The 12,852-nt window shown below is 37.8% G+C and overlaps 1 protein-coding gene across 10 annotated transcripts in view; it reads right to left on the reverse strand.

The window, feature by feature from the left end:
• Window positions 1–5,854: 5,854 nt before the first annotated feature.
• Window positions 5,855–12,852, reverse strand: part of PHF20L1 (PHD finger protein 20 like 1) — a 77,373-nt gene continuing 70,375 nt past the window's right edge. For all 10 annotated transcript variants that reach the window (XM_055431607.2, XM_055431613.2, XM_088844850.1 and 7 more), the window contains one exon: window positions 5,855–12,395. In XM_055431607.2, coding sequence (XP_055287582.2) covers window positions 12,253–12,395 — 143 coding nt within the window. In that variant the 3' untranslated portion in view covers window positions 5,855–12,252. The remainder of the gene's footprint in view (window positions 12,396–12,852) is intronic.

Below are 12,852 nucleotides of genomic sequence, written 5' to 3' on the forward strand. Positions count from 1 at the left end.
GGTTTTGTCTTTTTGGGTCTCTTAGATTGGAAGAAATAAAATCAGGAAACTCTAGGACTGCCAAAGCATGAGTCATTCAGACCAATCTTGTCTGCTGCCACTTCTTCTGTCACAGTCAAGGCATTCTCCCAACCAATCAAGAAAGCAGTCATGGATGCTATCTTGTTTTGCCTGGCTTCTCTTCAATAGGTTTCTTATCTGTGTGCCTTACTTTGTTTTTGTTTGTGTGTGTGTGTGTGTGTGTGAGTACACAAGAGCCCTCAGTTGTGCCTGACTCTTTGCGACCCCATGGACTGTGGCCCGCCAGGCTCCTCTGTCCATGGGATTTTCCAGGCAAGAATACTAGAGAGGGTTGCCATTTCATCCTCCAGGGGATCTTCCCGACCCAGGGATCGAACCCTTGTCTCCTGTATTAGCAGGCAGATTCTTTACCACTGAGCCACGTAGGAAGCCTGTGCCTTAATTTAAGAGGCATCATTAGATACATTTCTCAGGCACGTTCCTCAGAGCAGAAGTAGTATTTGCACCTCCACCTCTGCGTAAAGGTGACTGCCTCACTTTGAAACTCCCTGAAATTACCTGGAGTATTCTGTGCTGATCTTCATGGTCTAATCTTCCCACATCTGTCTAGATTTTCTATGAGCATCACACACAGTAGCTCATTCAAGGTGTTAGAGAGAAGACATTTTCCTATACTCGCCTGGGTTCTCCTGGCTAGTCTAAGAATTAGGTCAACATGAGACAAATGAACAGGGGAAAACCAAAAGTTTAATAACACTTGTACATGGGAGAGACCCATGAGAAGTGAATAACGGGCCCAAATGGGCCAAATCCTCAACTTAATCTTCAGCTATAGAAAAACAAGGATATTGGGGGTAGAGATTTGGGACTTCGAAGGGGAGGAAAGCAATTGGCATGGAGATGGAAAAGCAAATGTTTGGTAAACAAATGTTGCTGGGCCAGGAAGATTTATTGAGTGCCAGAGTGGACTGATGAACTATGGGCTATGTTCGTGACATTGTACAGGAGAAAGGAATCAAGACCATCCCCAAGAAAAAAAAATGCAAAAAAACAACATGGCTGTCTGAGGAGGCCTTACAAATAGCTGTGAAAAGAAGAGAAGCAAAAAGCAAAGGAGAAAAGGAAAGATATACCCATTTGAATGCAGAGTTCCAGAGAATAGCAAGGAGAGATAAGAAAGCCTTCCTCAGCGATCAGTGCAAAGAAATAGAGGAAAACAATAGAAGGGGAAAGACTAGAGATCTCTTCAAGAAAATCAGAGATACCAAGGGAACACTTAATGCAAAGATGGGCACAATAAAGGACAGAAATGGGATGGACCTAACAGAAGCAGAAGATATTAAGAAGAGGTGGCAAGAATACACAGAACTGTACAAAAAAGATGTTCATGACCCAGATAATCACAATGGTGTGATCACTCACCTAGAGCCAGACATCCTGGAATGTGAAGTCAAGCGGGCCTTAGGAAGCATCACTGCAAACAAAGCTAGCAGAGGTGATGGAATTCCAGTTGAGCTATTTCAAATCCTGAAAGATGATGCTGTGAAAGTGCTGCACTCAATATGCCAGCAAATTTGGAAAACCCAGCAGTGGCCACAGGACTGAAATGGTCAGTTTTCATTCCAATCCCAAAGAAAGGCACTGCCAAAGAATGCTCAAACTACCACACAATTGCACTCATATCACACGTTAGTAAAGTCATGCTCAAAATTCTCCAAGCCAGGCTTCAGCAATACATGAACTGTGAACTTCCCGATGTTCAAGGTGGTTTTAGAAAAGGCAGAGGAACCAGAGATCAAATTGCCAACATCCACTGGATCATGGAAAAAGCAAGAGAGTTCCAGAAAAACATCTATTTCTGCTTTATTGACTATGCCAAAGCCTTTGACTGTGTTGATCACAATAAACTGTGGAAAATTTTGAAAGAGATGGGAATACCAGACCACCTGACCTGCCTCTTGAGAAATCTGTATGCAGGTCAGGAAGCAACAGTTAGAACTGGACATGGAAAAACAGACTGGTTCCAAATAGGAGAAGTACATCAAGGCTGTATATTATCACCCTACTTATTTAACTTATATGCAGAGTACATCATGAGAAATACTGGGCTGGAGGAAGCACAAGCTGGAATCAAGATTGCCAGGAGAAACATCAATAACCTCAGATATGCAGATGACACCACCCTTATGGCAGAAAGTGAAGAAGAACTAAAGAGCCTCTTGATGAAAGTGAAAGAGGAGAGTGAAGAAGTTGGCTTAAAGCTCAACATTCAGAAAACTAAGATCATGGCATCTGGTCCCATCACTTCATGGGAAATAGATGGGGAAACAGTGGAAACAGTGGCTGACTTTATTTTTCTGGGCTCCAAAATCACTGCAGATAGTAATTGCAGCCATGAAATTAAAAGATGCTTACTCCTTGGAAGGAAAATTATGACCAACCTAGATAGCATATTAAAAAGCAGAGATATTACTTTGCCAACAAAGGTTGGTCTAGTCAAGGCTATGGTTTTTCCAGTAGTCATGTATGGATGTGAGTTGGACTATAAAGAAAGTTGAGCAAAAAAGAATTGATGCTTTTGAACTGTGGTGTTGGAGAAGACTCTTGAGAGTCCCTTGGACTGCAAGGAGATCCAACCAGTCCATCCTAAAGGCAATCAGTCCTGGGTGTTCACTGGAAGGACTGATGCTGAAGCTGAAACTCCAATACTTTGGCCACCACATGCGAAGAGCTCACTCACTGGAAAAGACCCTGATGCTGGGAAAGATTGAGGGAAGGAGGAGAAGGGGACAACAGAGGATGAGATGGTTGGACGGCATCACTGACTCAATGGACATGGGTTTGGGTGAACTCTGGGAGTTGGTGATGGACAGGGAGGCCTGGCGTGCTGTGATTCATGGGGTCGCAAAGAGTCAGACACGACTGAACTGAACTGCACCAAGAGTGGGCTCTGATCTCTAGGCCCTGCTGAGTTTTCCCCACCAGACGCTGCCCATGTTCTCTGCAGGTATCTGCAGTGACAGCTCTATTGTGGAGCAAGCCCTCTACCTAAATTCTTTCAGATAGCTATGAGCAAGATCAGTCTTCTCCTGAATCTTTTGGACCTTAATTGTTTCAGCTCAAGATAATCCACATTGCCAGAGAGACATTTGGGGGGTGGCAAAGAAACTCTTTCCCTATAAAGAGATGGTCCCCCTCTCTATGAGCCTTCCATTTGTGACTTTAAGATAGAGCTTCTAAAATAGTCCATTGATCCTAGATCTGGCTATCTTTGGAGAATTTCCAACAAAAAAGAGCCAAGATCTGACCATGGAGCCTGGCCGAGTCCTCTCAATTAACATGTGTCTGCTTGTTCTAGCGTCTCTTTTCAAGACAATTTTATTGCCCATGCAACACCATCACTCCTGTCAACCTACAGTGACCTTCCAAGTGCCGTTTTCTAATTGAAATCTGGCCAGTCTCCCTTGTAAGATCTCAGCCTTTCTCACAAGCAATACTCTCTTATTCTACTTTGAAGTTTGTTTTCAATCTTCCAACCCTCCCGCACTGACTGTAAGAAAAAATGCTTTTCTAATGAAGGCTTTTTCTCCCTGATTTCCAGGGCAAGACTGACTCCTAGAGACAGAGTGTTTCAAGAACGAAACTTTAAATTGTCTGTGGGGTAGTCACAATTTTACTGAATTCTTCTCTTTCTCAAACTAAAAAGACAGCATAGTATAATTATCCCCTCATATGCCTTTCTAACTTTTTTAATTATATACTTTACAGTTTTAGATTTAGAGACGAATTGAGCACATAGTACAGATAATTCCCCTATACCCTCTCTTTTTCCAGTTTCTGCTAGTACTGACCTCTTGCATTAGTGTGGTACAGTTGTCACAATTAATAAAACAATACTTATACATTATTTTTAACTAAAGTCCACGGTTTACATTTTTTCATTTTTTTTTACTTTTCATTTTGAAATAATTTGTCAACTTGTTCCAAAGTTGAAATAGTAGTACAGAGTTCCCAATACTCTTTAACCTATTTCACCTAATATTAACATCTTACATAACCATACCATAATTACCAAAACCAAGAAATATCAATACAATACTATTAATGAAACTACAGACTTTTACAGGCTTCCACCAGCTTTTCCACCAGTAACTTTTTTTTTTTCCTGTTCCAGGATCCAATCCAGGATCTTACATTTCATTTACCTATAAGGTCTCCTTAGTTTCCTCCCTAGAAAATATTTGGAAATATTCAAAAATTCTAGGATTAATAAGTGAGTTTAACAATGTCATCAAATACAAGATATTTTTTAAAAATCACTTTTATTTATATTCTAGTAATTAAACATCTGAAAACAAAATTGAGAAAACAATTCCATTTACAACATCATCAGAAAGAATAAGATACTCAGAAACAAATTTAACAAAATAAGTGCAAAATCTGAACACTGAAAACTACAAAATATTGCTATGGAAAAAAAAAATACAGAAATTCTAAACAAATGGAGAAACACACCATGCTCTTGGATCAAAAGACTCCATAGTGTTAAGATGGTAACTTATCTGCAGATTCAGTGCAATTCCTGTCAAAAGTCCAGCAGGCTTTTAAAAGAAAGTAACAAATCTGAGAAGGGGATGACAGAGGATGAGATGGTTGGATGGCATCACTGACTTGATGGACATGAGCCTGAGCAAGCTCCAGGAGTTGGTGATGGACAGGGAGGCCTGGCGTGCTGCAGTCCAAGGGGTCGCAAAGAGGCAGACACGACTGAGTGACTGAACAAACCTGATCCTAGAACTTTTATAAGAATGCCAAAAAAATAAAAAACAACACTAGAATTGGCAAAATACAGGCAAGAAAAAAGAACATAATTAAAGGAATTATACCTAACTGAGTCCAAACCTTAAAGCTACAGTAATCAAGATAGTATGACATTTGACTAAGGACAGACATCTAGATCAATGAGAAGAGAATACAGTGTGGAAATAAACCTCCATAATTATGGTCAATTGATTTTTGACAAAGGGACCGAGGTAATTCAAAGGGAAAATAGTATTTTCAAAGGGCACTGAAACAACTGGATACCCACATGCAAATTAAAATGAAGTATCACTGCACACCTATTAAAATAGCTAACATGCAAAACACTGGCAAACACCAAACACTGACCAGGAAGGATGCGGAACGACAGGCACCTTCCTTTATTCGGTTGGCCACATTTTTTAGGTCTATTTCTAGATTCCCTATTCCATACTACCAACCTACATCTCTGTCTTTATGCTCCATCTACACTGTCCTGGCTACTACAACTTAATAACCTCCAAATCAGAAACTGAATGCCCTTCAACTTGAGTTCTTCTTTTTCAAAATTGCTCAGGGTATTCTCGTTCCTTCACGTTTCCGTATAATATTTGAATCAGTTTGCTAATTTCTGCTTCAAAAAGTCTGCTGGGATTTCACATGGGATTGCATTCTATTAATGTTTTGGGAGAACTGACATTTTAACAGTATTGTGTCTTCCAATCCATGTTCTTAAGTATTTCTATTTACCCCATCTTTATTCTAGGCATTGTTTTGTAGTTTTCTCTGCACAGGTTCTGCATATGATTTCAGATTCATTGTGAAGTTTTTTCTTTGATGTTATTGAAAATAGCATTTAAAAACATTCTAATCTCCAACGCACCTTGCTAATGTAAAGAAATCTTAATTCTAGTGGCATTTTTGGCAGGTTCCTTAGGCTTTTCCAAGTACATGTCGCCTGCAAATGTTTTTCTTCCTTCCTAAGTGCTATTATTGCCCAGTGCCCTATTGCATTAGTAGGACCTACATGTGAATGCTGGGGAGAGTGGACATTTTGGGTTTGTTCCTTAGAGAAAACATTCCTTTACCATTATGAGGTTTGTCTCCTGATAGATGCTCTATATTGTTATGCAAATTCTTATTCTAGTCATTTTTAATCATGAACGGACACTGAAATTTATGAAAAACCCTTAGTGAATTAACATTATTCATTGACTTTAAACCACCTTTGTATTCCTGTGGAATACCCAGCTTGATCTTGATATATTACACTTTCTGTGTATCATTATGTTCATATAATTATTTTGTTGAGGACTGTGTCTATATTCTAGACATGTGTTACTCTGTAATTCCCTTTTCTTGTAGTGTTTTTCTGGTTCTGGCATGAGGTTAAAGTTGGTCTCGAAAAATATGTGTTTCTTCCTTATTTTGTCAGTGATTGTGTAAAATCAAGGTTTCTTCCTTAAATGTTTGATATAATTCACATTTAGGCCTGGAATTTTGAAGGAACATTTTCAATTACAAATTCATTAAAGTCGATTTCCTAACTTGAGGAATTTTTTTGTTTCATGTAAGCTGTTAGTTTTTTTTTCACTATCCCTTTTTAAAAATTGCATGTTTGATATGTTGTAATGTTCCCTCTTCCATTCTAATTTTCGATCAGTCTATGTAGGAGTTAACCAGTTTTATTTTCCATGCAAAGAATCAGCTTGTTTATATTGATACTTCCCTTTTGTGTGTCCATTTGATACTTCATAGATTTTACACATTTCTTTCCATTTATTTTGAACTGCTTTCTTATTTTTAAAATCTTAAACCAATGATTTTGTACCTTTTTTAAAATTTCTAGTTTTTTTAAAAACAGGTATAATTAACATTAGTTTCAAGAGTACGATTCAAAATTTGCATATATTGCAAAATGATCACCACAGTTAAATCTAGCTAAAATCTGTACCTTGCTTTTTATTATAATCATTTAAAATGGTAAATTTCCCTCTAATATCGAGCTATATCCCACAAATTTTAACATTATGTGTTTTCCTTTTCATTCAGTCATTTTCTAATTTAACTTATAACTTTTTTGAGTCATGGATTGTTTACAAGTATGTTGATAATTTCCAAACACTTTGGAGTTTTTTCAGATATTTAATACCAGTTTCCAGTATAATTTCATTATTGTGGGAGAACATGTTATACATTTCAATTTTAAATGAGTTGAGACCTATTTTATAGTCTAGTATGTAGTCCATCTCTTTGAGTGTTCCATGTGTATTAAACAGGAAATTCATATTCTCATGTTATTGGGTGGAATGTCCTCTCAACGTCAATTAGGTTGAGTATTCATTTTTATTCCAGTCTTCCGTCCTGATATTCTGGCTACTTGTTCCATCAATTAGTGTTAAAGGAGGGCTGAAATCTTCAACTATAATTGTAGACTTCTCTATTTTATATTCAGTGATATTAGTGATTAGTTCACCAAGTATTTTCATACTCTACTAAGAAACCTATAAATACAATTTTAAATTGCAGTTCTTTGTGTGTGTGTATGGACAAAAGTATGATAAAGACTTGTAAGTATAAAAGACAACATTCTATTAGGAAGTAAAACAGAAAGGCAAAAAATAGAATATAAAAACTGAAAATTTTCCAAATGTTAAAGAGCTTGCTTGTGTACTTTTAAAACAGATGTTGGTAACTAACAAAACAGTATTGATTCTATTCCAACATTGATAAGAGGTTGATTTTAATTGCCCAATATTTACAAATTAGAAATCACACTCTGCAACTGTTTATGATGAGCAATTTCAAACGGCAGACTCAAAGCCCCACTGCCCACAGCAGTGTCCCCAATTGTGCTTATTTACTTGGGCTTTCTTCTCCCTCTTCCCTCCTTTTCTCTCTTCCTCACTCCAAACTTCCTTAGATGATCTAAGTACAGTTCCTTAGCTAAGTATACTCCAGTCTTGTCTGTGGATCTACTTTCAGGGTTACCCAAAGACAACAGGTACCAGAAACGGATGAGAATTTTTTGAAATTCCTATGGAGAGGTCACAGTTGAAAAACATTCACAAACAACTATTTTAACTGAAGACTTCCCAGGTGGCACCAGTGGTAAAGAATCCGCCTGCCAATGCAGAAGCAAGAGATGTGGGTTTGATCCCTAAGTTGAGAAGATCCCTTGGAGTAGAAAATGGCAAACCCCTTCAGTATTTTTGCCTGGAGAATTCCATGGACAAAAGAGCCTTACAGTCCATGGGGCTGCAAAGAGTCAAGACATGACTAAGTAACTGAGCACACACACCCTGTTTTAATTAACATATAGATTCTACATCCCCCAAACCTCTCCACCTACAAGTCTATTTACCTTTTCTTTCTTTTGCCTCCGCAGTTCCTTGTACTCTCCGACATCACTTATCTTGTTGAAAAAATATTTTTTTTAATGTTTCCATTAGGCTATATAGACCGTTATTCTATTAATATTAATTTCTTATAACTTAATTTCATATAACTTAATGACTGGCAAACAGATGACATTCAATTGTCTACCATATTTAACTTTCAACTTTACAATTTACTGTATTTGCGTCATTCAACCCTCAAAAACCAGGTTCTAAGCTAGGTATTATTCCTTTTAACACATTAGAAAATCAAAGCTCAGAGAGGTCATTGCTAGTAAATTGCCACAGCAAAAAATCTGAGAAGAGAATTACAAAGCTCCTGCCTGTTCCACCATAGGAAATATATTATCCACTGACATAGTTTCTCCACAGCTTGGTACAATGACATTATTAAGACATCTCCAGTGATGGACTGCTTCTCTTAGGAAGAGAAATCGAAGCCTGAAGAACTGTCTGCATTTGAAGAGACACAACAAAGGAGAATTTTCCAGAAGAGGAAAATAATATGAAGGCAAGAGTTGGAAGCCATCTATGGAAATCGTGAGGCTATATACTTAAATGAATTTGAGAACTGATTAGGCAAAGTACAAAAGATCCAGATTACACAGATCTAACTTGGTTTGAAACAGGGAGTCACTAAGGATTTCAGAAAAGAAATGACAAGAATCTGTGACACACACCTGTGAGGAGAAGAACACAAGCTGGAACAAAGCTGAGTTTGCATCTTGAACCTGACAAGTCTCTAAATGTTTCTAACCCTCAGCTTCCTGTCCCTCTCCTCCTCAGCTTGAAAATGATCCTGCTCCGCCTCTCCACCAAAGAACTAAGTCAGATGCCACAGGAAACACGGACAATACCTGGCACAGAGCAGTCCCTCAGTGTTAATCCCCTAGCCTGACAGTGATCATTTTGATGAATCAGAATGAAAATTAAAATTTCAGAAGCCCATAGTATTACCGTCATGATGTGATTTTATAAAAAATGGTGTCCTACTAAGTGGGATTCAGAAGGAAGATGACACCATCCACTTTGAGGAATCAGCACAACCAGAGAAGGAATGAACTGGGGTGGAGTTGGGGAGGGGGCTGTGAGTTTCCACCCAGGGCTCTTAGAAGATGTGATAGCAGAGAGAATGAAGCTGACAGGAGATCCTGCTGGCTGGAGGGGAAATGGGGTCCTTCATCTTGAAAATACAGAATATGAACATCTGAGAGGATGTAAGTCAGTAGAAATAAGGTGAATGTGGGAAAAAAGATTTCACCTTAAATAATGAGAATAATCAATTTCCTTTAAGGAAAGTGTACACTACTCTAAATTTGAAAGTCAGCAGAGACACACAATGAGTATGAAGAAGTATAAACTGTACTTATCAGTAGCATACTAAGAAGGATCTCTCCCTACAATGTCTGTCTACTGTCTGGGTGACAATGAAAAGTTACCTTTTCAAGAAACACCCTTCCTAGTTTACTGCTTATATTTAGATATATATACTCACATTTTTTTAAAGTAAAACTAAGTGGAAAGAAAACCAACTCCTCTGAAACCTCTCACAATGGATTGACTTCTCAAAAACAAATTCACTCACTTAAATAGGAATGAGTCAGCAGCCTATAGTTGCTAAAAGGCTTCAACCAACTGTTGATACACTCTGTATTATTAATAAATGGAGATGTGCATACAAGTAATTCAATACAGATTTACTTTAAAAACATAAATCAAAAACTTCTGACTCCCAATTCACATGCATTAAAGCAGAGCAAGAATTCAATATTCTAATTATTAATGAAACTTCTAGTCAGCTGGCTATCAAAGTGATCTAATTTTAAGATGTCCCAGAAAAAATGCACATTAATTTAACTGTGGTCATCAGGGGCTGAGAATACGAGTGTCACTGGGCACAAAAGGTCCCCCAAGCATGTGACAAGAATCTGGGCAACACCACTGTTCACAGCCTGTTAAGAATGTTATTTGTTCCATTCTGAAAAACAGATAAATGTCTAGAATTTAACAACAGGGAAACGATTAGGGTCATTATTTTAAAAGACAAATGAAAAGATCAAGTATCAACCTTGAAAAAGAGACATTAGAAAGTTTACTCCACACATGAATATAGGCACTATCTTCTTTCACTTTAATATTCAAATTTAATAACCACCATGTATCTCCTCTACTAAAGCTTTTCATTTCTCAGTAAGATTTCTGACAATGTTAACGCGTCATAAGTAAATACATAGGGCTGTATTTTGTCTGTGATCTTTGGCACATGTGTCAACTTGGGAGAATCTCAAAAGGCAATAAAAATTTCTAATTACTGCTTTGCACATTCTTCTAATCATCTTTACATCAAAATATAAGGCCACAAAAAGGCAAGCTGAAATTTTATATGTGGAATTGTTTTTAATAAAGAGTTTTACATACAGTACCTTACATATAGAACAGTGTGTTTGCAGTTTTAAATAATATCTGAATGTACAGTGGCATGTATTCTTATCAAAGATAAATTCAAGTTGACTGTCTATCAGTTCTAAAATGCATTTATACAGATTGCTAGAACTGATAAACAGGATGAGGCATAAAATATTCAAGTGTTAACATGTCATCAAATAGCCTCCTCTTAACAGTCTTTTCTCCCCCCTTTTTAAAAAAGTTTCAAAACCTATACATAACATTTTTAATTTTTTAAAAACAGTCTGTTAAAAGGTAACATTTCATGTTAACCACCAACTCTTATAGACTATGGTAATAAAACTAGATATGTGTAGATATAAATATGTAGATTATGTACACATGTATGCTGAGTGTTTGTGTCAAACGGGCGTACACACTGAATGACACCTGCGTGAGCACGGGGGCGGCACACAGCTCGCAAGAGCACTGGCAGACAGAGGCCGGCCGAGATCCAGCAAGAGCTAACGCAGCAACTTAGTTGCCTTTGGTTTCAGAAATCTGTCCATTTGTGATCAAAGCTACAAGTTTTGAGTGCCTTATATATTTTTTAAAAATAAAATTCATCTTCAGAAATGAAGCTTTTCCAGTATTCCACTACCAGCAGTTTAAAAAAAATCCACAGCCACAAATTTTGTTATTTTTGTCACTCCTCATCCCAGCTGAGGTTACTTTTTTTTTTTCTGAAGGCAAATATCAAGCACACTCAGGATCAAACTGTACGCTGAAACCTGAATGCTGAACTCTGACTATATATATTCTATATATAGTATACGGGATAGACGCGTCTCTGACGGACTGATGGCATTATGTAAGACTTGGGTGAGAGAACTCCCACAGTATTCAGTATTTAAATCTCTCTTTCCAGCAGTATCGTTATTTGGCACACTGACAATTCTGCAAGCCATTCTGTTTTCACAATGAGCTTATAATGCCAGCAATGGATTCCAATTATTTCACTGTTTTTAAAATATATTCATAATGAAGTAAGGATGAACTGTTCTCCTCAGAAGTGAGACTTCTACTGTCAGTTTTCTGGTTAAGGACATTCATCACCTAAGAAACAGTTCATGATCCCATAAAAGTTTAAATACTCTGGACTTCAGTGCAGCTGGATCAACTGAAGAGAAGACAGTTCTTACAACAACCTTACTGAATTCTCCACAATTTAAATCTCCTCTACAGTTTCGGTTTTGGCCAAATGCTGGTTTATAAACATAGATCTTTCTACTAAGAACTATATGAATGCATCATATTTCTTCCTACAGGTATCTCGTGTTTCATGTTAGCAACTACTCAAAAATCCTGCCAATCTGATTCCCTCAGCATAGATTCTAATCTACCTCCACTGACCCTGGGCATATGGCACATTATCATTTGTACCTAGCTCATGAATGTTTTTTAATATTAGCTTCCCTGATAAAGTTGTTCTTCACTTTCCTTTCCAAGGTGCCATCCTATTGATGTCACAAACCAGTAAATGACCAACATCACTAAGCTTTTTAACTATCCACTTAGCAGCCATGTGGATAATAAAAGTGAGTCGACTGAACAGAGCCCCATTCTTTGCATCACGCGTTCACTGCCGTCATACAGAGCAGAGGGTGGCTATCTGCTGTACTTTGCCCATGTCAATTAGGAGCTGTTTGATGTGGCGTTTAAGCTGGGGCAGCCTTGCGAGAGGATCAGGTGGCTCCAACTCCCCTGTGAAATCAAGCCAGCTTTCCAGAACTAAAAGAGAGAAGAGAACACACACATTTACATGGCAACTGAAAACACAGTCAGGAAATGGTATAATGAGAAGGTTGAAAAAGTGAAGAGTTCACCTCCCTTTCTCTAGAAAGCCGCAAGCCACCTCCTGAGCCATTAAGCATCCTCTATCCCTCAGCCCATCTTGGTAACCTTTGCCTGCTGTTTTACCTGTTGTTATTTTAGGTAATTTTCCCCTTTACAGATATAAAGTAACTTCATTTTGAATGTCTCCTTTTACTTGCTTCTAGAACAGAAAACAATCTCCCCTGTTCCTGCTCAAGATTACTATTAATTTAGGCTTAAATCATTTCCATTTTGAATGAAACTCAGCTACCCTAACCTTTTTTAGTCCATAGGTTCTTTTTAACAAAGGAAAGGAGGTGGCAACTTCTTAGTGTCCTCTTGAACCACTACTTTAAAAAAATGCAAACATATT

This window comes from Moschus berezovskii, chromosome 16 (genome assembly GCF_049115385.1).
Source record: "Moschus berezovskii isolate FMDL1 chromosome 16, NW_MosBer_1.0, whole genome shotgun sequence".
NCBI lineage: Eukaryota > Metazoa > Chordata > Mammalia > Artiodactyla > Moschidae > Moschus > Moschus berezovskii.